At 49.5% G+C, this 25,622-nt stretch overlaps 1 protein-coding gene across 1 annotated transcript; it reads right to left on the bottom strand.

The window, feature by feature from the left end:
- Positions 1-41: 41 nt before the first annotated feature.
- On the bottom strand, positions 42-25,507 carry DSTYK (dual serine/threonine and tyrosine protein kinase). Its single transcript, XM_036398448.2, has 13 exons — positions 25,182-25,507; positions 18,769-19,526; positions 17,455-18,109; positions 15,556-15,830; positions 14,257-14,340; positions 12,717-12,893; positions 11,067-11,196; positions 9,248-9,404; positions 8,275-8,407; positions 6,581-6,694; positions 5,465-5,579; positions 4,478-4,612; positions 42-3,042 (listed from the first exon to the last, which is right to left on the bottom strand). Exons 1-13 carry the CDS (start codon positions 25,411-25,413, stop codon positions 2,855-2,857), a joined length of 3,153 nt encoding a protein of 1,050 aa, XP_036254341.1. The 5' UTR covers positions 25,414-25,507; the 3' UTR covers positions 42-2,854.
- Between the last annotated feature and the right edge of the window lie 115 nt (positions 25,508-25,622).

The raw sequence follows: 25,622 nt of genomic DNA, 5'->3' as shown, positions 1-25,622 counted from the left end.
GGTTCCGGGAAGGGGGAGCGGTAATAAAGTAGCACCAATAATTAAATTCATTAAAATAATTTTTATTCTAATAATTAACTGAAATAGCAGGGGGAAGCTGGGCCTTTGCCGGTATTGCCTGGATTTCTACTGGAAAGGACAGGCTGCTTTTGGAAAAAAAATAAAGAAAAAATAGAATAAAAAGAAAAGAAAATAAAGAAAAAATAAAATAAAAGAAAAAATAAAAGGAAAGAAAAAATAAAATAAAAGGAAAGAGAAGGAAATAAAATAAAAATTAAAAATAATAAAAATTACAAAATAAAATATAAAACATCGAATAATAAAAAATATAAAACAAAATATTAAAAATAAAGAAAAATAAAATAAAAATAAAATAATAAAAATAGAAAAAATAAAATAACATAAAATATTAAAACCAGAGGAAAAAATAAAGAATAAAGAAATGAAACGAAATGAAATGAAATTAAATGAAATAAAATAAAATAAAATAAACCCTGATTTGAGGGATAAAAAGCTGTGGAATCTCCCAACACCAACTCTAGGCAGGCAGAAGAAAATTCCACCGGCAAATTCCCAAAAACGCCTGCAGAGAATTGTGGGGGCAGAGCCACAGGAAAAGCTCGGGAATCGCAGGCACAGAGCTCGGGCTTCATCCCCCTTCATCATTCCCGCTCCTCCAGCGCCATCCCGAGGCCATTCCTGCTTTTCCAGGGGTTTTCCCTAAGGGTCATTCCCCAATTTCCAGAGCTTTTTTCCGAGGCCATTCCCACTTTTCCAGAAGGTTTCCCTAAGGACCATCCCCACTTTTCCACAGGTTTCCCCCAGAGGATCATTCCCGCTTTTCCAGAGGATCTCCCCAGAGCCATTCCCACTTTTATAGAGCTTTTGCCTGAGGGCCATTCCCACTTTTCCAAAGGTTTTTCCTGAGGCCATTCCCACTTTTCCAGAGGATCTACACAAATCCACTCTGGGAATGCCAAAACAGGGATTGGATCCACTCTGGAAATGACAGGAGAGGTTGGATCCATAACAAAACCACTCTGGAATGGCCGAGCAGGGGCTGGATCCATAAAAACCCCCTCTGGGAATGGCAGGAGAAGTTGAATCCATCCAAATCCACTCTGGGAATGCCAAAACAGGGATTGGATCCATAAAAACCACTCTAGGAATGCCAGGAGAGGTTAAATCCATAAAAAACCCACTCTGGAATGCCAGGAGAAGTTGGAAACACTCTGGAATTCAAATACAGACACTGGATCTACAGAAATCCACTCTGGAATGGCACAGCAGGGATTGGATCCACAAAATTCCCACTCTGGAATGGCAGGAGAGGTTGGATCTGCCCCCATCCCACTGGGAATTCTGGCACATCCCCCATGGGTGCAGAGAAGAAACAATTAAAGACATTTTTTTTTCTTTCCTCCATAAAAAGCTCCTGAATCCATTTTATTGCACAAAGAAAGGAAAAGATTCCCACTAAACCCATCCTCGGCCACGGGCAGCTGGAATTTCAGCCAAGGAATTCCACCTTCCCTGGGAACTCCAGCTGGAGAATTCCCAACTCCTCAGCTCCTCATGGAGCCACCAAGGGGCATTTCCTGCTCCAGATCAGCCCAATTCCACCCCAAAAATGCAGGAAGCAAACTGGGACTTTCAGGAATTTGGGAAAGACAACCTTGCCCAGGATCCCCCTTCTTCCCTATCCCCATTTTTTTTTTAATTCTTTCCAACTGAATTCCAGCCCTGGAGTGAAAGTGAGGGGAAGAAGGAAGGATCTTTCTTCCCATCCAACTTGGAAAAAAAAAGCTGGAAAATCCTCATTTTTTTAAATATTCCTGTGCACACTCAGCCCAATTTAAAACTGCCACGGCAATCCCATGAATTCCAAGCCCCAAATCCTGATTTTAAAGGAATTTTGGCACTTTCCCCCATGGAAAAATCAAGAATTTTAAGGACTTTTTGTGCTGCTACAAAGCGGAACCTCTGAGGAATGCAGCGTGGAAGCAAGGGACGGTTTCTCCAGCCATTCCAAGAAATTGAAGGAAGCAAAGGAGAGGGGAAAAAGAGGAGGAAAAGGTGGGATTAGGGATCAATAGCTTATCCAGGTGGGGTTTTCCAAGTCCCCATAGAAAAAAAAAATATGGAAGCTTTGCTCCTGTCCATGTAAACATTTCCAGCTCCTTGGAGCTTCCCAACACTTCCTTATCCTAAAGTTTGGTGCCTTTTCCTTCTTCTCCTCTGGAATTGCTGCCGAAGGCAGAGGGAGGGGCAGGATGGTTCTCCTGGGGTTTTGGGAAGGGATTTTCCCATCCCATGGATCCCTCCCAAGGCTTGGGGTGGGATTGGCAAAGCCACAACGTGAGCACGAAGGGTTTGGGTTTTCCATCCCTCAGTTCCATGGGGAGAACAGGGCTGGGATGGAGCTGTCACCCCCCTGTCCCAAACAATTCCATAGGGATACCAGGGTGGGATTGGGATGGAGCTGTCACCCCCCTGAGCCCCACCCTGTCCCACACAATTCCAGAGGGATACTAGGGTGGGATTGGGATGGAGCTGTCACCCCCCTGAGCCCCACCCTGTCCCACACAATTCCAGAGGGATAACAGGACTGGGATGGAGCTGTCACCCCCCCTGTCCCACACAATTCCAGAGGGATAACAGGACTGGGATGGAGCTGTCACCCCCCTGTCCCACACAATGCCATAGGGATAACAGGATTGGGGTGGAGCCGTCACCCCTGGAGCTCCTCCCTGTGCCCGCAGCTCCACGGCAGGGGCGGGGCTGGAATTGCCCAAATCCCGCCTCAATTCCCGAAATCCCGCCTCAATTCCCGAAATGCTGCCGCAGTTCCCGCTCAGGTGGAGTCATCCAGGCCTTTGTTGGGATGCTCGGAGGGAGCCCGGCAGAGCCTGTCCATGATTCCCTGGAGCATGGGCTGCACGATTCCCAGCAGGGGCCGCTGGGAGGAGTCCCCGTCCCAGCAGGCTTCCATCAGCTGCCAGCATTCCTCGTCAAACACCGGGAGCCGCTCCGGGCGAACCCCTGGAAACACAGCGGGGTCACCAGGAATGCCAGGAATGTCCAGGGAAAACCCTGACCGCATCCAGGGAAAGCAGGTGGAGGGTTTGGGTGGCACAGGGGATCACCAGGAATCCATAGGGGGATCACCAGGAATTTCCAGGGAAAACCCTGCCTGGTGCTCACATCCAAGGAAAGCAGGTGGAGGGACTGGGAGGCACAAGGGATCACCAGGAATGCCAGGAATTTCCAGGGAAAACCCTGTCCACATCCAGGGAAAGCAGGTGAAGGAGATCACCGGGATCAGCAGGAATTTCCAAGGAAAGCCATGCCCCGTGCTCACATCCAGGGAAAGCAGCTGGAGGGGTTGGGTGGCACAGAGGGATCAGCAGGAATTTCCAGGAATGTCCAAGGAAAGCCATGCCCCGTGCTCACATCCAGGGAAAGCAGCTGGAGGGGTTGGGTGGGGTCTGGAGCTCCTGGGAAAGGGGCACATTCCAGCAATGCTGCCCAGGAATGGCTGAGGGCAGTGGACACTTCCAGAGGGTGCCCAAATCCATGGAATCATGGACTGGAGCACTGAGCTGGGCTGGGTTGGGAGGGACCTTTAACTCCTCCCATTCCATGGGCAGGGACACCTTCCCCCATCCCAGGCACTCCCTGGGATCCAGGGGCAGCCATGGATTCTCTGGGAATCCAGGGAAGGGTTTATTCCCAATATCCCATCCAAAGCAGCCCAGGGAATCCTGGAATAGTTTGGGTTGGAAGGAATCATCAGCTCCACACTTTTCTCTATCCCAGGGTGCTCCATCCTGGCCTGGGACACTCCCAGGGATGGGGAAGCCATGGATTCTCTGGGAATTCCATCCCTTGGGAAGGATTTATTCCCAATACTCCTATTTAATCCAGCCCAGGGAATCCTGGAATGGGTTGGGTTGGAAGGGATCATCCAATCCCATGGACAGGGACACCTCCCAGGCTGCCATTTTACCCATTTTATCCTTTTTATCCACTTTTCAACCTGGCCTAGGGCACTTCTAGAGATGGGGCAGCCACAGATAATCTGGGATTTACAAGCTGGGAATGAGTCAGGAGTCCTGAAATTGGGATTTTTTTAGAGAATTATGGAATGGTTTGGGTTGGAAAGGATCATCCAATCCCATGGGCAGGGTCACCTCCCACTATCCCAGGCTGGAGCCATTTTACCCATTTTATCCAATTTACCCATTTAATCCACTGTCCAACCCACCCTGGGATGCTCCCAGGGATGGAACAGCCCCAGCTCCTCTGGGAATTCCATCCCAGCCCCTCCCAGGGAGGAACTGCTTGGACTCCATCCCAGAAATCTTTTCCAGCTTCAGGAATTCTGGGATTTTTACCTTTCACCTCCCCACCAGCAGAACAAAAGTGGATTCTCCCACCAGCCCAGGTGTTCCAGAGTTGAGCCAAGCCCAGGTACCTCTCCTGACGTTGTTCCACAGGTGATCTTTGCTTGCACACCTCTCAAAAGCCTCAGGTAACTTCACGTGGCCCGAGCAGAGGTACCAGAACAGGATCCCAAAGGCATAAACATCCACGGAATTGTCGTATTTCCCTGGGAAAAAACCAGCAGGGAGAAATCCCTGGGAGCTGGGCAGGCTGAGGGGTGATTCCAGGCTCCCCCCTCCCCAAATTTAAACCTCAATTTCACTGCAGGAAGGCAAAACTTGTGTGAAATCCAGGAAGGCAGCAGGAGCTGGGATCAAGGTTAAGCTTTTCCAATTTCCAGGATTTATAAATGTAAATATACAAATTAAGCATAAATTTCCAGGATTTATATATTTATAAAACAAGGATTAATAAATTTAAGTACCAGGAATTCCCAAACTGAGCTCAGGTGTGTTTTAAACACCAACACCTGTAAGGCTCAGCTCTGTCAGAGCCAAATATCAGCCCCTCATCCCAGAAATATCCCAGATATCCCCTAAATCCACACAAATAGGGATGTTTCCTTTGCATCCCAACCTTATCCAAGCAGGAGCAGCTCTAGCAGAACAAAAGGATTGGGATAACTGGGATTTGAATTTCCAAGTGGTTCCAAAACTCAGGAAAAACCCTCAGAGCAGCTGCCAGAATTCCCAGAGAATCCAAACTCACTCCAAGGTGGGAACAGCTTGGGAATTCCTTCCAGGGAATCCTTCCTGGAGTATTTCCCTATGAAAGCCAAGGATTTCCAGCTTCCTCCTAATGATAATTTACCCTTCTAATTGCAAGGGTGTTAATTACCTCAGCAGAGCTGACCAACCCCATTATCCTCTGTCAAGAGTGGCACTTAAAAATTCCAGGGCATGCATGGAAAGCAGGGAATTTCCTGGGGTTGGAATGACCTCAGGAGCTACTGAGAGATGAATTCCAAGGAATTGCCTTCAGAATTCCAGGCAGAGCAGGGGATCCAGGGAGATCCTACCTGTGAAGAGCTCGGGAGCCATGTGGATGGGGGTGCCCACGATGCTGCCAGACATCATCGCCTCAGGTTTGCAGAACCCCAAATCTGTGATTTTGGCCCTATTCTTTTTGTCCAGCTGGGGGAGAAAAAAAAGCCACAGTTAGGCAGGTGAGAACCTCAATTCTCCTATAAAATATTGATTTTTGATATTGTGCTGGTTTTGCAAAAAAAAAAATTAATAAATTTTTTCTGGTTATTGTCATAACCATGTAATGATAATAGAAAAATGCTGGAAAATAAACAGCTCGAGATGTGTTCTGTGGCAGCAGCTCTCTGGTCACAGAGAGCAACCCACAACTGTCCCAGGCATTGTCCTGCCTCTGCAAAAGGTTCAGCACAGAAAATTTGGGTCATTTTTGGCCCTGTTCTCCAGCCCAGGGCAAAGGAAAGAAGCCCCAAAATCTCTGCAGAAAGTTCAGCACACAAAATTTGGGTCATTTTTGGCCCCCGAGTCCCTGCAGGGACTAACAGAAGGTTCAGCAGAGAAAATTTGGGTCATTTTTGTCCCTGTTCTCCAGCCCAGGCCAAGGGAAGAAGCCCCAAAACCTCTGCAGAAGATCAGAGAAAAGAATGAGAAACAATTCTTATCTTCACTTGCTGCACCTGTTATTGTGAATATGTGGGATTTGTTACAGAGATTTGTTCACCAGAGGGTGGATTTTTAATTAACCAGTGGTGATGGTGTCTGATTGGAGGACCAATGAGGTAACGAGTGCCTGTCTATAAAAGCAATAGTTTTCTAGGGTTTCTTAATAAATAATTATATTTAACCCCCTTAATAGGGTTTCTTAATAAAGATTATTATTGATCACCCTTCTGTGAATCATGGAGTCAATGCCAATTATTACCCAGCCAGGGGCTGAGGTGATTTTGTACATAAACCCCTGCCCTGTGTGAGGGGCTCCTGCTCCCTTTGCCCAAAATTCCAGCCAGGAAAAGAGGCAGCAAAACCTCCCTGTGGCTGACACCAGCACAGCTTAAAATAACCCATGTGGAGAAATTTATTCCCTCACTTAAAGCTTGTTTTTTCCCACTCAATCAGCTCTGGGATGAGGCAGAGGCAGGGATTTTCCTTACCAGGACATTTTTGAGTTTGATGTCCCTGTGCACCAAGCCCTGGCTGTGCAGGTACCGGATCCCTTCCACCACATCCAACGCAATCTGCAACCGTGGCTCCAATTCCAGCCCAGCCTGAGGGGAAAAAACGTGGATTTTAGTCCTAAATGTTGCTTTGCTCTGCTCTTCTTTACTAAAATTGAGTAATTCCAGCTTTGTTTTACGGATTAATGGGGAATTTTTAATTAGAGAATCAGTTTTGAGTTGGGAGATCAAAACTCATCCCATGGGCAGAGACATTTCCCACTAAACCAGGTTTAATCTGAGGGGGAAAATTTAGATTTTAGTCCTAAAAGTTGCTTTGGCCTGCTCTTCTTTACCAAAATTGATCAATTTTAACTTTGTTTTATGAATTAATGGGGAATTTTTAATTAGAAAATCAGTTTTGAGTTGGGAGATTAAAACTCATCCCATGGGTAAGGGGGCACTTCCCATTAAACCAGGTTTAATCTGAGGAGAAAAAGTCAGATTTTAGTCCTAAAAGTTGCTTTGTCCTACTCTTCTTTACCAAAATTGAGTAATTCTAGCTTTGTTTTATGAATTAATGGGGAATTTTTAATTAGAAAATCAGTTTTGAGTTGGGAGATTAAAACTCATCCCATGGGCAGGGACACTTCCCACTAAAACAGGTTTAGCCTGAGGGGGAAAACTCAGATTTCATGCCCAAAAGTTACTTTGGTCTGCTCTTCTTTACTCAAATTGAGTAATTCCAGCTTTGTTTTATGGATTAATGAGGGATTTTTAATTAGAGAGTCAGTTTTGGGTTGGAAGGGAGATCAAAACTCAGCCCATGGGCAGGGACACTTCCCGCTAAACCAGGTTTAATCTGAGGGGGAAAATTTAGATTTTAGTCCTAAAAGTTGCTTTGGCCTGCATCTTCTTTACCAAAATTGATCAATTTTAACTTTGTTTTATGAATTAATGGGGAATTTTTAATTAGAAAATCAGTTTTGAGTTGGGAGATTAAAACTCATCCCATGGGTAAGGGGGCACTTCCCATTAAACCAGGTTTAATCTGAGGAGAAAAAGTCAGATTTTAGTCCTAAAAGTTGCTTTGTCCTACTCTTCTTTACCAAAATTGAGTAATTCTAGCTTTGTTTTATGAATTAATGGGGAATTTTTAATTAGAAAATCAGTTTTGAGTTGGGAGATTAAAACTCATCCCATGGGCAGGGACACTTCCCACTAAAACAGGTTTAGCCTGAGGGGGAAAACTCAGATTTCATGCCCAAAAGTTACTTTGGTCTGCTCTTCTTTACTCAAATTGAGTAATTCAAGCTTTGTTTTATGGATGAATGGGGGATTTTTAATTAGAGAGTCAGTTTTGGGTTGGAAGGGAGATCAAAACTCATCCCATGGGCAGGGACACTTCCCACTAAATCAAGTTTAGTCTGAGGGGAAAAACTCAGATTTTATGCCTAGAAGTTACTTTGGCCTGCTCTTCTTTACCAAAATTGAGTAATTCCAGCTTTGTTTTGAAGATTAATGGTGATTTTTTAAAATTAGAGAATCAGCTTTGGGTTGGAAGGAAGATCAAAACTCATCCCATGGGCAAGGGGACACCTCCCACTAAACCAGGTTGCTCTGAGCTCTGTCCCAGCACTTCCAGGGATAAAATAAAAATAAAATAAATATTGAATAAGAGAATTTGGCACCTTCAGCCCCGTGTAGAGGTCCCTGTGCAGCCTCTCCATGATCAGCAGCACAGCAATGCTGGAGCCTCCTCCATAGCCATAATCAATAACGGAGCCATGCAGGTGCACCAGCCTCTCGTGGGACTGCAGGGACCTGCAGAGGGGGCAGCACAAAAAATCTGGGTTATTTTTATCCCATCCTCCAGCCCAGGCCAAGGGTAGAAACCCCAGAGTCTCTGCAGAAGGTTCAGCACAGAAAATTTGGGTCATTTTTGGCCCCCCAAGTCCCTGAAGGGACTGACAGAAGGTTCAGTACAGAAATTTTGGGTCATTTTTGGCCCCATTCTCCAGCCCAGGCCAAGAGAAGAAGCCCCACAATCTCTGCAGAAGGTTCAGCACAGAAAATTTGGGTCATTTTTGTCCCTGTTCTCCAGCCCAGGCCAAGGGAAGAAGCCCCAGAGCTGCAGATTTAGCAAAAATTCCCAGCACAGCTCAGGGTAGCACAATCCTCAGCTGTCTGAGCCAATTAAACTCAAAAAAAGAAAAAAGCCTTTTTAAAGGTTAGAGTCACAAAAAAACTCATTCTTCTCTCAGCTGGCTGTGCCTGCAGCTGTTTACTGCAAAGCAGCTGCTCTCTGCACTGCAGAGCCATCCTTGGCTTTTTTGGGGATTCAGGCAGGACAAGGAGTGGGAAAAGAGAGAGGATTGATCACCAGGAATCAGGGGAGGAGAGTTGCTGGTTATTATGGTCTGTAAACTTGAGTTTCCTCTGAATTTGGACAGCACAGGCAGCAAGGAATCCGATTAAGGCAGGAAGGAGCATTCCAGGAGCTCCAATCCCAGATTCCTGCAGCAAACCTGGATGTGGCACTCCGAGCTCTGGGCTGGGTGACAAAGGGGACATCAGCCACAGGCTGGGGGCTTTTCCAGCTTGAATAATCCTGGGAAATCAATCAGATCCCTGTGGAATGGAGGAAGCACTCAGCATACAGACCTCATGTAGTGAAATTCCAGTGCCAGGTCGTTCCAGTGCTTCTCATCCGGAGGGACGACGGATTTGAGGGCGCAGGGGAAGTGTCCCCCCCAGCTGTCACACAGGTACACCACCCCATACTGGCCTCGGCCCAGCTCCCTGCCCAGCTTGGGCTTCCCTGCAAGGCACAATCCCCAAAATCAGTCCCCAGTCCCAAAAACCAGCCCTCAGTCCAAGACACATATCCCAAAAATCAGCCCCCAATCCAAGGCACCAATCCCTGCAATCAGCCCCAATCCAAGGCACAAATCCAAAAAATCAGGCACCAATCCCAAAAGTCAGCCCCCAATCCACATTTTTCCCTCCTGCACATTCCTAACTGTGAGGTGGTTGGGAGGTGCCAGTTGAAACCTGGCTGGAAAATGGAGTGAAAATCCAAACTGGATTTTCTGGAAAATGGACTGAAAATCCAAACTTCCTCCCCTCCACTGCTGCCCAGAGAAAAGGGGAACAGGATCCCATTCCCAGCAGGGACCATTCCCAGCAGTGACCCACACCCAGCAGTGACCCTTCCCAGTAGGATTCCCCTCCCAGCAGGAACCCATTCCCAACAGTGACCCTTCCCAGCAGGGACCATTCCCAACAGTGACCCTTCCCAGCAGGGACCATTCCCAACAGGATCCCCTCCCAGCAGTGACCCCATCCCCAGCAGTGACCCCACTCCAAGCAGGATCTCACTCCAACAGAATCCCCCACCCAGCAGGATCCTATTCCCAGCAGTGACCATTCCCAGCAGTGACCCCATTCCCAGCCGTGTCCCCATTCCCCTCAGTGTCTCCACTCCCCTCAGTGTCCCCATTCCCAGCCGTGTCCCCACTCCCCTCAGTGACCCCACTCCCCTCAGTGTCCCCACTCCCCTCAGTGTCCCCACTCCCCTCAGTGTCCCCACTCCCCTCAGCGTCCCCACTCCCCTCAGTGTCCCCATTCCCCTCAGTGTCCCCATTCCCCTCAGTGTCCCCACTCCCATCAGTGTCCCCACTCCCCTCAGTGACCCCACTCCCCTCAGCGTCCCCACTCCCTTCAGTGTCCCCATTCCCCTCACTGTCCCATTCCCAGCAGTGTCCCTACTCCCATCAGTGACCCCCTTCCCATCAGTGTCCCCATTCCCCTCAGTGTCCCATTCCCCTCAGTGACCCCACTCCCCTCAGTGTCCCCACTCCCCTCAGTGTCCCCATTCCCAGCAGTGACCCCCTTCCCATCAGTGTCCCCACTCCCCTCAGTGTCCCCACTCCCCTCAGCGTCCCCACTCCCTTCAGTGTCCCCATTCCCCTCAGTGTCCCCTTTCCCAGCAGTGTCCCCATTCCCCTCAGTGTCCCATTTCCATCAGTGTCCCCACTCCCCTCAGTGTCCCATTCCCCTCAGTGTCCCCTTTCCCCTCAGTGTCCCCATTCCCCTCAGTGTCCCATTTCCATCAGTGTCCCCACTCCCCTCAGTGTCCCATTCCCCTCAGTGTCCCATTCCCAGCAGTGTCCCCATTCCCAGCAGTGTCCCCATTCCCCTCAGTGACCCCACTCCCCTCAGCGTCCCCACTCCCCTCAGTGTCCCATTCCCAGCAGTGTCCCCATTCCCAGCAGTGTCCCCATTCCCCTCAGTGACCCCACTCCCCTCAGTGACCCCACTCCGCTCAGTGTCCCCACTCCCCTCAGTGTCCCCATTCCCCTCATTGTCCCCATTCCCCTCATTGTCCCCACTCCCCTCAGTGTCCCCACTCCCCTCATTGTCCCCATTCCCCTCAGCGTCCCCACTCCCCTCAGTGTCCCCTTTCCCAGCAGGCTCTCACCGTGCAGCAGCACGTCCTGCAGGGATCTGCTCTCCAGGGAGAGCCGGGCCAGCCGGGGCGCGTGCTCCTTCCTCACCCTCAGCCACAGGTCCTCGGTGCGCTCCAGCCGGCCCGAGTGGCCGTCCTCCAGCTGCGGGGACAGCACGGCCTCACTGCGCTGCCCATGCGGGGACACCCGGGCTTGCAACGGCCAGCACAGCTCAGAAACATCATTTACATGGATAGGGAGATAGGGAGATAGATAGATAGATAGATAGATAGATAGATAGATAGATAGATAGATAGATAGATAGATAGATAGACAGATAGATAGAGATAGATAGATAGATAGATAGATAGATAGATAGATAGAGATAGATAGATAGATAGATAGATATAGATAGACAGATAGATAGATAGAGATAGATAGATAGATAGATAGATAGAGATAGATAGAGATAGATAGAGATAGATAGAGATAGATAGATAGAGATAGATAGAGATAGAGATAGATATAGATAGATAGAGATAGATAGATAGAGATAGATAGATAGATAGATAGATTTAGATATACATAGATTTATAGATAGATTTAGGTAGATATTGAGATTTAGGTAGATATTTAGATTTAGAGATACATATAGATTTAGATAAATATACAGATTTAGATCTATTGATTTAAATATACATAGATTTAGATATAAAGACAGATTTAGGTAGATATTTAGATATATAAATACTTAGATTACATATAGATTTAGAGATACATATAGACATACACAGATAGATTTAGATAGATATACAGATTGAGATATATTGAGTTAAATATATATAGATTTAGATATAGATTAAAATATATATACTTAGATTTACATACAGATTTAGAGATACATATAGACTTATACACAGATAGATTTAGATAGATATACAGATTGAGATATATAGATATATATAGATTTATATATATATATATCAACATATATATTATAGATATATTATTTATATGTTAAAAATATATATTATACTATTGTATATTATATAGTTTTATTTTTATATTTAAATTTAGATATATTGATTTTTATATATATTTAGATCTATATAGATCTATAGATAGATAGATAGATAGATAGATAGATAGACAGAACTCCCAGGCAGTTTTTGCAGTTAAACCCCACATTTCCCTCCCCATTCCCAATCTCCCAGTCAGTTTTTGCAGTTTAAACCCCACATTTCCCTCCCCATTCCCAATCTCCCAGGCAGTTTTTGCAGTTAAACCCCACATTTCCCTCCCCATTCCCAATCTCCCAGTCAGTTTTTTGCTGTTTTTGCAGTTTAAACCCCACATTTCCCTCCCCATTCCCAATCTCCCAGTCAGTTTTTGCAGTTAAACCCCACATTTCCCTCCCCATTCCCAATCTCCCAGTCAGTTTTTGCAGTTTAAACCCCCCTTTTCCCTCCCCATTCCCAATCTCCCAGTCAGTTTTTTGCTGTTTCTGCAGTTTAACCCCACATTTCCCTCCCCATTCCCCATCTCCCAGTCAGTTTTTTGCTATTTTTGTCATTTAAACCCCACATTTCCCTCCCCATTCCGGATCTCCCAGTCAGTTTTTTGCTGTTTCTGCAGTTTAACCCCACTTTTCCCTCCCCATTTTGGATCTCCCTTCCCCGGACCTGGCGCAGGGAGGCGGCGAAGGCCTCGTGGGAGCTGTTGAGGCGCGTGCGGAACTGGCTGCAGATGCTCTTGGCCAGCTTGGAGGCGCTGAGGCTCTCGATGGCGTCCTGGGCCACCTTCCTCTTCCAGTCGCTGGTGATGGCCGGGGGGCTGACCCACGTGATCCGCTGGATTATCTGGGAAAATCACGGAATCATCATCCCAGAGTCACGGAGTCACCAGGCTGGAAGAGAGCTTTGGGATCATCGCGTTCAACCCAGCCCCAACACCACAACTAAATCCCAAAAATCAGCCCCCAATCCATGGCACAAACCCCTGGAATAAACCCCAAATCCAAGGCACGAATCTCTGCAATCAGCCCCCAATCCATGGCACAAACCCCTGGAATAAACCCCAAATCCAAGGCACGAATCTCTGCAATCAGCCCCCAATCCAAGGCACAAACTCCTGGAATCAGCCCCAAATACAAGACACCAATCCCTGGAATAAGCCCCAAATCCAAGGCACCAATCCCAAAAATCAGCCCCCAATCCATGGCACAAATCTCATAAATCAGTCCCAATCCAAGGCACAAATCCCCAAAATCAGCCCCATATCCAAGGCACCAATCCCAAAAATGAGCCTGCCTTCGAAGGCAGAAATCCCAAAAATTAGTCCCAAATCCAAGGCACCAATCCCTGCAATCAGTCCCAAACCATGGCATAAATCCCAAAAATCAGCCCCAATCCCAAGGCACCAATCCCAAAAATCAGCCCCAATTCCAGGGCCCCAATCCCTGGAATAAATCCCCAATCCCAGGCACCAATCCCTGCAATTAGCCCAAATCCAAGGAACAAATCCCCAAAATCAACTCCAATCCATGGCACAAATCCCAAAAATCAGCCCCAAATCCCTGGAATCAGCCCCAATCCAAGGCACCCAGTGCCACATCCAATATTTTTTTAAACACATCCAGGGATGCCGACTCCACCACCTCCCATTCCAGAACTTTATCACTCTTTTAGTAAAAAGCTTTTTCCTAAATCCAACCTAAATTTCCTCCTGAAATTCCTCCCCTGAGCTGGAACTTTGTTCCCTCCTCGGCTGGATGAGCAAGAACAAAACTTTTCCTCAAAGTGGGAACAAATTCCAGATTCTTCCTCCTCCTTTCCTGGGACAAGGATCCACTCTGGAATTCTGTGGTTTCTAATGAAGGGTGAGGCAGAGCAACTTAATTACCCACTAATTACAGGAAGTGCTGATTCCAGCTCCTGGAATTTCCACACAAAAAGCTGCTTCCCTGGAAATGTCACCAATTTGGGAACAGCTCTCCCTGATTTTCCCATCAATATTGTGGAATGAAAATCCTGGAATTCCCAGAATGGCTTGGACTGGAAAAGATTTTAAATTTTATCCCATTCCACCACCCCAGGATGCTCCAATCTCCATCCTTGGGCACTTCCAGGCATGGAAATCCCCAGGAATAAAGTCCCAGAGTGAATTTTGGGAGCAGCTGAGAGGATTTTTTGCTCCAAAATTCCCTTTTCCAAGCGTCCACACCTGTTTGATCTGTTCCCACAGCATCCTGGTCACCGTTGAACCCGAGTGGAACGTGACCTCCACGTGATAGGCTGCATTCAGGATCTGGAAAAATTAAAAAAAAAGAGGGAAAAATGGGAATTCTGCCAGCCAGGAGCTTTGCCAGAGCCTGTGAAAATGGAAAAAAAAATTGGGATGGTCCAGGAATCACTTGGTTAATTGATTTATTGTGTTGTTTCATGGGTGTTTTAGTCTGTAATTTGATTATTTTATACAGGTTTATGAGATAATTGATTTATTGTGTTATTTCACATTGATTTATTGTGATGTTTCATGGGTGTTTTTAAGGTTTAATTTGATTACTTTATACAGGTTTATGAGAGAATTGATTTATTATATTATTTCATGGGTGGTTCCAGACCATATTTGATTATTTTATAAAAGCTTATAAGATGATTGATTTATATGTTGATATTGATTTATTGTGTTATCTCATGGGGATTTTATGGCCATAAAGTTATTATTTTATACAGACTTAGGAGATAATTTGATTATTTTATACGGGTTTATGAGATAACTGATTTATTGTGCTATCCCATGGATGTTTTTAGACCATAATTTGATTATTTTATACAGGTTTATGAGATAACTGATTTATTGTGCTATCCCATGGATGTTTTTAGGCCATAATTTGATTATTTATACAAATTTGGGAGCTAATTAATTTCCTGTGTTATCTCAAGTGTGTTTCATGGCCATAATTCGATTATTTATACAGATTTAGGAGCTAATTAATTTACTGTGTTATCTCACATGTGTTTTAATGTTGTAATTTAACTATTTCACCCAAATTCAGGCCCATGGCAGTTGCAGCACCCCAATCCCCACCTGTCTGAGACAGTTGCTGGTGATGTGCATGGATCCCTCATGGGGTTTCTCCAGAGTTTTAAGGTGTTTTTATGGCCATAATTTAATTATTTATACAGATTTATGAGATAATTGATTTACTATGTCATCTCATAGCCATAATTTGACCATTTCACCCAAATTCAGGCCCATGGCAGTTCCAGCACCCCAAACCCCAGCCCCATTCCATCCCCATTCCAGACCTGTTTGAGACAGTTGCTGGTGATGTGCACGGCTCCCTCGCGGGGTTTCTCCAGAGTTTTTAGGTGGTTTTATGGCAATAATTTGGTTATTTTATACAGATTTGGGAGCTAATTGATTATCTCATGTGTGCTTTATGGCCATAATCTGACTATTTCACCCAAATTCAGGCCCATGGCAGTTGCAGCACCCCAAGCCCCAGCCATCCCAGACCTGTTTGAGATAGTTGCTGGTGATGTGCACGGCTCCCTCGCGGGGTTTCTCCAGCCCCCGGGGCGGGTGCACGGGGCCCTCCCAGGACTCCTCCAGGCTCTTGAGGCAGCGCTCCAGGGTGCCCACGAAGCTCTCCCTCAGGTAATCCACGGAGCTGATCAGTTTGTTGGCCACAGCCTGGTTCAGCCTGGAGATGATCAGCTCCTGGATCTGCTGGATGCAGCGCTTGATGTCCTTGGAACTGACGGGCTCGCCGCTCTCGGGAATGATGATGTCTGCAGGGAAAGGGAGGGAAAATCATCTGGGATTGTTGGGAGAGCAGTCCTGAGGGGTGCTCTGAGGAGCACACGCTGATCCTAACGGGGTTTTAAAATAATGCTCTTCCCAATGATGCCAGAATTGCATTATTATTGTTTTAGGCAAGATTATGATAATTTTATTCAAGATTATTGATTATTATTGTAAGATTTATTATCATTTTCTCCAAGATTACTATGATAATTTTCTCCAAGATTACTATGATAATTTTCTCCAAGATTGTTATCATTTTATCCAAGATAACTATTATTTTATCCAATATTATCATTATTTTATCCAATATTATTGTCATTATTTAATCTAATATTATCACCATTCTTTTATTTACAATTATGACCATTTTATCCATTATTATCATAATTATTTTTTCCAAGATTACTATCATTATTTTATTCAATATTATTATCATTATTTTATCCAGGATTATTATAATTATTTTTTCCAACATTATTAATGACTTTATCCAAGATTTTGACTATTTCATCCACAATTATTTTATCCAAGATCACTATCACTTCATTCAACAGATCCTACCAAAAAATGGATATTGCCTGATCCCTGATTTTCATCCGTGTTTGAGGTTCTGGGACCATCCGGGAATTGCAGGTTGGAGTCTCACTGAATTCCTGGAATTATTGTGGGTCAGGATCTGCTTGATCCCAGATTTTGATTTGTGTTTAGGGTTCTGTGACCATCAAGGAATTGCAGGTTGGAATCCCACTGAATTCATGCAATTATCATGGTCAGGATCTGCCTGATCCCAGATTTTGATTTGTGTTTAGGGTTCTGGGATCATCCAGGAATTGCAGGTTGGAGTCTCACTGAATTAATGGAATTATTGTGGTCAAGATCTGCCTCATCCCAGATTTGCACTCATGTTTGGGGTTCTGTGACCATCCAGGAATTACAGGTTGGAATCCCACTGAATCCATTAATTATTGTGGTCAGGATCTGCCTGATCCCTGATTTTCATCCATCTTTGGGGTTCTAGGGCCATCTGGGAATTGCAAGTTGGAGTCTCACTGAATCTAAGAATTATTGCGGTCAGGATCTGTCTGATCCTTGATTTTCATTGTTGTTTGGGGTTCTGGGATCATCTGAGAATTACAGGGTGGAGTCTTGGTGAATTCATGGAATTTTTGTGGTCAGGATCTGCCTCATCCCAGATTTGGACTCATGTTTGGGGTTCCATGACCATCAAGGAATTACAGGTTGGAATCCCACTGAATCCATCAATTATTGTGGTCATGATCTGCCTGATCCCTGGATTTTGATTTGTGTTTAGGATTCTGGGATCATCCAGGAATTGCAGGTTGGAGTCTCACTGAATCCATGGAATTATCGTGGTCAGGACCTGCCTGACCCCTGATTCTCATCCTTACTTAGGGCTCTGTGACCACACTGAATCCATCAATTACTGTGGTCGTGATCTGCTTGATCCCAGCTTTTGATTGATGTTTAGGGCTCTGTGACCATGCAGGAATTGCAGGTTGCAACCCCACCAAACTCCTGTGCCAGTTTTGCCTTTCTTCCCACCTCCCTCCCCACCAACCACCCCCAAACCCTCCAGCTGGCTCCCACCTCTGAACTCCATGCTGGCAGCATCCTCCAGCAGCTCCTCCTTCATATTGCCCAGGGTGTCCACGATCATCTCCTTCATCTCCTCCTGCTTGCGGTTGGCGATGCCCATCAGCGACTCGTAGAGCTCGTTCTCCTTCCTGCGCGTGTACTCCAACCTCTTGGGGGTGATCTGCAGGTCCCTCTGCATGTCGAAGGCCTGGTTGATGAAGATGTTGAGGCAGCGCCCGTGGACCTCGCTCAGCCTCGTGGCTGCCTCCACCAGGTGCTGCTGCAGCACCTGCCTGGAGAAGGAGCTCAGCAGCCTCAGCTTCTCCAGCTGCTCCACCAGCATGGAGGAGCCGGGAACGCCGCAGCCGCAGGGGCTGGAGGGGCTCAGGTATTCCAGATCCAGCAGCTGCAGGTGCAGAGGGGATTTGTTGTCCTTGGGGGGGTTTTTGGGAGAGCTCAGCTCGCTGCCGGCCTCGGGGATTCGCAGGAAGAAGATGGGGAGGGAGAATTTTTGTTTGATTTCCCGAAGCTCTGCCTGGTCCGATGGGGACAGCTGGGGCTCGCTGATGGCAAAGGTGACAACGGGCAGAACCTGGTTCACAAACTCGGCCAGGGTGGACTCAGCTGACTGGAAGCCTCGGCATGGAGCCACCACGATGTCCACTTCCTGGGAAAAAGAAAAAAAGAGGAGATGTGGAGAGGTTTTTTCCACGGAAAAATGTTCTGGGAGTCGTTCACACAGCAAAAAACCTGGAACTCTTCAAAGCAGATCTGGAGTCTCAGCAAGGCTGATCCCTAACTCCAAATTCCTCATTTTGGACCAAATCCTTGGAGTTTTAGCCCAGTCTAGGACAAGGCTGATCCCTAACTCCAAATTCCTCTTTTTGGACCAAATGCCTTGGAATTTTAGGACAAAACTTAGGACAAGTGTCCCAGGAAAGAGCCAGTAGGGGAATTTATTGAATAGGGCTGTGGCAATGCCACCCCAAACTCCCCATGGACCAGGGCAGGGACAATGGCAGTGCCACCACAAGCTACCCACAGACCAGCGATAGTGGCAGTGCCACCCCGAACTCCCTACAGACCAGGGCAGGGACAATTTGGGAATTAATTTATCAGGGCTGTAAATGTCACGTCCTAGATGCCAGGGACAGTGGCAGTGCCACCCCAAGCTCCCCACAGACCAGGGACAGTGGCAGTGCCACTCCAAGCTACCCAGGGACAGTGGCAGTGCCACCCCAAGCTCCCCACAGATCAGGGACATTGGCAGTGCCACCCCAGGCTCCCCAGGCACGGCGGCAGTGCCGGGCACGGTGCCACCCTGACCTTGAGCAGCGCGCAGGGCAGCACCACCTCCAGCTCTGCCACCCTCTGTGCGGGATCCTCGGCGTCCCCTGGCACCTGCAGGTCCTGCTCGGGGATGGTGTCCCAGTGCCCGCTGTGTGCCACCAGCGCCTGCACCAGCTCAAACTGCCCGGGCAGTGCCAGGCTCAGCCGCGGCCGCGCCCCGTGCGTGAAGCGCACCCGGCGGCGCCGGCAGCGCTGCTCGGTGCCTGTGCCAGCAGCCCCAGGGGTGGGCAGCAGCTCCTCGGTGCCAGCCATAGGGGTGGCAAGCAGCTCCTCGGTGCCAGCCATGGGCAGCAGCTCCTCAGTGGCAGCCTCAGCAATGGGCAGGAGCTCCTCGGTGCCAGTCCCAGGGGTGGGCAGCAGCTCCTCAGTGCCCATGCCAGCCCTGGGGGTGGGCAGCAGCTCCTTGGTGACAGTCCCAGGGGTGGAAAGCAGCTCTTCGGTGACAGTGCCAGGCCCAGGGATGGAAAGCAGCTCTGCAGTGTCAGCACCGGGCAGCAGCTCCTTGGTGCCAGCCCCAGCAGCAGGCAGCAGCTCCTTGGTGGCAGTGCCAGGAGTGGGCAGCAGCTCCTTGGTGCCAGTGCCGGGGGTGGGCAGCAGCTCCTGGCCCAGCAGGGTGTTGAGCAGGCGGCCCTTGGCACGGCAGTTCTGGCCCAGGATCAGCAGGCAGGGCCTCCAGCTCACCGAGCGCTGCAGCTGCTCCTCCTCGTGTTGGGGGAACGACACCGGGCTGGGGCCTGCAACGGGACAGGGATCAGGGGTGCAGCCCTAAAAATGGGGCCTGAAACAGGGACAGGGGTCAGGGGTACAGCCCTAAAAATGGGGCCTGAAACGGGACTGGGATCAGGGCCTGGCCCTAAAAATGGGGCCTTAAACAGGGATCAAGGCTTGGCCCTAAAAATGGGGCCTGAAACGGGGACAGGGATCAGGGGTGCAGCCCTAAAAATGGGGCCTGAAACAGGACAGGGATCAGGGGTGCAGCCCTAAAAATGGGGCCTTAAACAGGGATCAGGGCTTGGCCCTAAAAACAGGGCCTGAAATGGGACTGGGATCAGGGGCTGGGGTCTGCAACAGGACAGGGATCAGGGCCTGGCCCTAAAAATGGGGCCTGAAACAGGGACAGGGATGAGGGGTACAGCCCTAAAAATGGGGCCTGAAACGGGACTGGGATCAGGGGTGAAGCCCTAAAAACAGGGCCTGAAACGGGACTGGGATCAGGGGCTGGGGTGTGCAACAGGGACAGGGATCAGGGTTTGGCCCTAAAAATGGGGCCTGAAACGGGACTGGGATCAGGGGTGCAGCCCTAAAAATGGGGCCTGAAACAGGGACAGGGATGAGGGGTACAGCCCTAAAAATGGGGCCTGAAACAGGGATCAGGGCCTGGCCCTAAAAATGGGGCCTTAAACAGGGATCAGGGCTTGGCCCTAAAAACAGGGCCTGAAATGGGACTGGGATCAGGGGTTTGGCCCTAAAAATGGGGCAGTGCAGCCCCACAGCCTGGGGGAACACCCAGAGCTGCTGATAGGGGAGTTCCTGCTGTGCCAACTGCAGGACAAGAATTAATTCAGGATCGTTACAGGAGCACAGAATCCCAGCAGCCTGGGACGGGATGAGCCCCAGGGAAGGCACTTTGATGCCAGCCAGAAGGTTCCGGAACAGCCTCAAACCCCACAAGGTTCCCCCAGAGCCCACAAGGCTCCCTCAGACCCACAACCCTCCCTCAGAGCCCACAAATGTAGCTCACATCCCACAAACCTCCCAGAGACCCCAGAGACTGCCCTCAGAGCCCACAAACGGCCCTCACACCCTACAAATGTCACTCAAACCCTACAAACGTCACTCAGGCCCCACAAACGTCACTCAGGCCCCACAAATGGCCCTCAGAGCCCACAAACCTCCCACAGACCCCACAAAGTGCCCTCAGACCCCACAAAGTGCCCTCAGACCCTGCAAATATCAGTCTGACCCCACAAATGGCCCTCATACCCTACAAACCTCCCTCAGAGCCCACAAATCGCCTTCAGAGCCCACAAATGGCCCTCAGACCCTACAAACATTGCTCAAACCCCACAAACCTCCCTCAGACCTCACAAACAACCCTCACACCCCACAAACCTCCCTCACACCCCACAAATGGCCCTCAGAGTCCACAAACAGCCCTCACACCCCACAAATGGCCCTCAGAGTCCACAAACAGCCCTCACACCCCACAAACCTCCCTCACACCCCACAAACCTCCCTCACACCCCACAGCCATCACCGGGCTGTGCTAATTCAAGCTCAGGGCTGAGTTTAGCTCCTGTTTTCTGGTGGTTTTTTTGGTTTTTTTTTTTTTTTTAATCCTAAATGCAGCTTTGGCAAGAGCTAAATTCAGCATGACCCTCGTGCACAGCACAGAATGACTCTGACAGCCCCAAAAACACAAACAAATCCCTCATCAGGAACACAAAAATCCCAGGAATGAAATTAAATGGGAAATGGAACCACCAGGCCCTAAAAAAAATGCCCCATTTGAGAGGTACAAAGCACTGGGATTGTTCTGATACTGGAATGGATTTTACAGGGTTAAAAATTCTGTTTAAAATTTGCTGTTAAAATTCTTTTTTTTTTTTTCATGAGTCATGTTCTGGTAGCCTGAATTGTGAGGAAAACAGGATCCTCCTCACACTCCAAACCCCGTTAAAGACATCCTACAACACATCCCTCTCCTCACTCTGACAGCTTAATCACTCCAGTTTAATTAAAATCAGCCAAATTTGGAGCACTCTGTGTAGTTTTAGATTGGTTTAAAGCTCCTTTAAAATCCTGCCCAAGGTTTGCCTTCCCCTCAAATCTTTCAGGATTTTGGAGGCGTTTTTCCACCCCAAAACTAAGGAAAAAGCCTATTTGGGGCTCAGCACTGCACCCCTGCCCCACAAAACCCCAATTCTGAGCCCCAATTCCCGAGTTTGGGAATGGTTGAAGGGAGAAATCTCTCCTTAAATGTGATTTTTGGGATTGTTTTCCAAACAAGCCTTTCAAGAGCCACATCAAGTGACCAGAGGGCTGGAAGCTGACCAGGAGCTCACAAAAGATAAAGATCTGGGGAAAATCCCACAAATTGCACATTTGAGCCTTCATCTGTAGGATGGCTTTGATCTGGGGACATTGCTTGGATCTTGTCCTGGGATTCAGGCTCTGGAGCATGAAAAAAGCAATTCAGGGAGGGCTGCAGAGGCAGAGCCCTTTCTCTGCTGAGGCTTCAGAGGCAGCAGAGCTCCCTCTCCTCCCTCCAGGAAGGAATGGATCCTTAAATCCAGCAAAAATATCTCCAAAAAATCACTGGGATACAGCAGCTTAAATTAAATTATTGAAGGATTATTTATGTGGATGGAGAATCCTGGGATGGTTTGGGTTGGACCTTAAGGCTCCTCCTGTTTCTCTGCCATTCAGGGACACCTTCAGTACCCCAGGATGCTCCAGGCTGGCTTTGGACACTCCCAGGGATGGAACAGCCACGAATTCTCTGGGAATTCCATCCCAGCCCCTCCTCACTCTCACAGAGAGGAATTTCTTCCTATATCCCATCTAAACCTTTCCTCATTCCCCTTTCCAGGTGAAAATTTCCCTTTCCAGCCTTCTTGGAGCTCCTTTGGCTACTGGGAAACTGCTCCAAAGTCCTGCCAAATCCTCCAGGATTTGTGGTTGAAACACCCTTCCCAAGGTCTTCCCAAATCCATTTTTTTCTCCAGGATCCAGGGTTAAAACACCTTTCCCATGATTCCACACCCCATGATCAGCACAGACACAGATCCAAGGTGGGAGGAACCCAACAAAAAGCTGGATCAGAACTTCTAACGTCCTGCCACATCCATCTTTTCTCCAGGATCTGAGGTTAAAACACCTTCCCTGTGATCAGCACAGACACAGATCCAGGGTGGAAGGGACTCAACAAAAAGTGGCATCAGAACTTCCCACTTTTGAGGGATGCAGCCACATTCCTGGGCAGTGCCAGGGGCTGGAGCTCCATCCCAGCTCCATCCCTGCCCTATCCAGGCTCTATCCCAATTTCATCTCAGCTCCATCCCAATTCCATCTTGGCTCCATCCCTGCTCCACCCTGGTTCCACCCCTGCCCTATCCCTATCCTGGCTCCATCCTGACCCAACCCAATTCAATCCCAGCTCCACCCTGGCCCCATTCCAGCCCCATCCCAATTCCATCCCAGCTCCATCCCTGATCCTTCCTGGCCCCACCCTGGTTCCATCCGAATTCCACCCCAGCCCCATCCCAATTCAATCCTGGCCCTATTCCAGCTCCATCCCTATCCCAGTTCCATCCCAGCTCCATCCCTGCCCCACCCTGGTTTAATCCCAGCCCCATCCTGGCTCCATCCGGCCCCATCCCTATCCCTGCTCTATCCCAGCTCCACCCTGGTTCCACCCCAGCCCCATCCCAGCCCCATCTCTGCCCCATCCCAATTCCACCCCAGCTCCATCCCAGCCCCATCGCGGCCCCATTCCTATCCCTGCTCCACCCCGGCCCCACCCTGGTTCCACCCCAGCTCCATCCCTGCCCCATCCCAATTCCACCCCAGCTCCATCCCTATCCCTGCCCCACGCTGGTTCAATCCCAACCCCATGGCGGCCCCATTCCTATCCCTGCTCCATCCCAGCCCCATCCCGGTTCCATCCCTGCTCCATCCCTATCCCTGCCCCACCCCAGCTCCATCCCAGCCCCATCGCGGCCCCATTCCTATCCCTGCTCCACCCTGGTTGCATCCCTGCCCCATCCCTGCCCCATCCCAGCCCCTTCCGGGCCCGGGCCATGTGACCGGCGCTCGGGGCAGCCCCGGGGCACACATCCACACATCCACACATCCCATGAATTCCCGGGATCAAAGGAGGTCTGTCCACCACGGAACAAGGGCGCCTCTCACCAGGACTCCTCTCCAAATCCGCCCAGAGCTCGGCAGAACAACCTCAGCTCGCATTTATGGGATCTATGGAAGCTCCAAGCACTTGACCCAGTTTTTCTCCTTTTTTCCATTTTATCCAACCTGGCCTGGGACACTCCCAGGGATGGAGCAGCCACATCTCCTCTGGGAATTCCATCCCAGCCCCTCCCCATCCTCCCAGGGAAGGATTTATTCCCAAAATCCCATCTCTCCCTGCCCTCTGGCAGTGCCATTCCCTGTGTGCTGGCACTCCATCCCTTGGAAATATTGGAAATATTCCATTTTTCTCATCAGATCACCTCAAATCCTTCTCTTCTCCAGGCACAACAATCCCAAATTCCAAACATCACAGGCTCACCTGGCTCTGCCCCTTCCCAAAATCTCCTTCCCCACCCAGCCTGGTGAGAGGGGCAGCAGCCACTCCCCAAAATCCTGAGGTGCTCCCAAAACCTTTCCAGCCACAACTCCACAGTCCCACGAAGGGAAAACAAACCCCAAATCAGCCCAAAACCAATTATTTTTTTAGACACAGACAGAAAAACTCAACACGTGAATGTGAAACCAGGATTTGGACTGCAAAGATGAGCAGGTCCAAAAATCCTGGACAAGAATCCTGGACAAGAATGCCAGACAAGGATCCCAGACAAGGGGCCACAAGAGATGACTCAGGAGCCTTTTGGGGATGAATGAAGAAGACCTTTATGGACCTTTCACCTCACACTGAGCCCCTCTCACGAGACAGTCTCATGGAAACACCAAGTCCTGCCCGTGGCAGCAGAGGTGCCACCCTCAGCTCTGTTTGTCAACAGCAGCAGCTGAGCAGAGAGCCCCCAGTGAGGCCACAATTCCCAGGGAATTCCGGGACAAACAGGGAATGCCAGCCCCTCATTGCCTGAGCAGAGAGCCCCCAGTGAGGCCACAATTCCCAGGGAATTCCGGGACAAACAGGGAATGCCAGCCCCTCATTGTGCTGCCTCTTCTGAACCCCCTCCCCTCCCTGCAGGGCTGGAGCTGCAGGTGAGGGTCAGGGGCAGAGGGTCCCCATCATAAATCCATGGAAGGGACCCGCAGGGATGGTGGGTGCAGCTCCTGGCCCTGCACAGACCCCCCAAAATCCCACCCTGAGCATCCCTGGAGCGCTGCCCAAACGCTCCTGGAGTTGTGCCCATTCCCTGGGGAGCCTGGGCAGTGCCCAGCACCCTCTGGGAGAAGAATATTGTCCTTATACCCATCTTAAATGACAGCCACAAAGCCTCTCCCACCCTCCAGGCACGCCCAGCCCGGCAACCCCCATGACAGCTCCCCCAAGCCGGACACTTCACTCCTCACCGGAACCCTGACAAGCCCCCCAGAGACCCCTGACAAGCCCCCCAGAGACCCCTGACCCGCAGAGGTTCCCCCTTTACCCCCCCAGACCCCTCACCCTCGCACCCCGCCCGCCCCCGGCCCCCTCTCACCGCCGTCCCCGGGACCCTCATCCCCATCCCAGGCGAAGCGGGGGCCGTCACCGGCAGGCGCCGAGGCGAAGGGATGTCCCTGGGAGAACTTGACGTCGCGGAAGAACCTCTTGGTTTCTCGCAGGTTGTGCTGCAGCCGCGCCAGGTGCCGGTTGTAGTGGCCGAAGGAGCGGCAGAGCTCCCGCACGGCCCCGCCGGGACCCCGCCATGACGGGGCCTCCTCGCCCTCCATGTCCTCCGGGTCCGCCCCGCTATCCCCTCCCCACCGCGGGCAGCTCTCGGGCCCTGCCAGGCTGCCGATGTTCGGGGAGGAACCTCCCCGAGGATCTCCTCTCTTCCCGACCCCCCCCACCCCCCGCCCCTCCCGCCTCCCCGACCCCCGCGGCCGCCGCCTTCTCCCGAGGGGAAGCGCCTCCACCGGCCGCGCTGAGTGTGCGCGGA

This window comes from Molothrus ater, chromosome 25 (genome assembly GCF_012460135.2).
Source record: "Molothrus ater isolate BHLD 08-10-18 breed brown headed cowbird chromosome 25, BPBGC_Mater_1.1, whole genome shotgun sequence".
Classification (NCBI taxonomy): domain Eukaryota; kingdom Metazoa; phylum Chordata; class Aves; order Passeriformes; family Icteridae; genus Molothrus; species Molothrus ater.
The sequence above is the reverse complement of the archived record's forward strand: the minus strand, read 5'-3'. Positions and strand labels throughout refer to the sequence as shown.

Excerpts from the sequence above, each read along its gene's own strand:
- DSTYK (XM_036398448.2), bottom strand. The coding sequence starts at position 25,413 with ATGGAGGGCGAGGAGGCCCCGTCATGGCGGGGTCCCGGCGGGGCCGTG. Across the intron at positions 18,110-18,768 it reads TGCCCTGCGCGCTGCTCAAG|GAAGTGGACATCGTGGTGGC; the intron begins GTCAGGGTGGCA and ends TCTTTTTCCCAG. Across the intron at positions 8,408-9,247 it reads CTGGAATTTCACTACATGAG|GTCCCTGCAGTCCCACGAGA; the intron begins GTCTGTATGCTG and ends CCCCCTCTGCAG.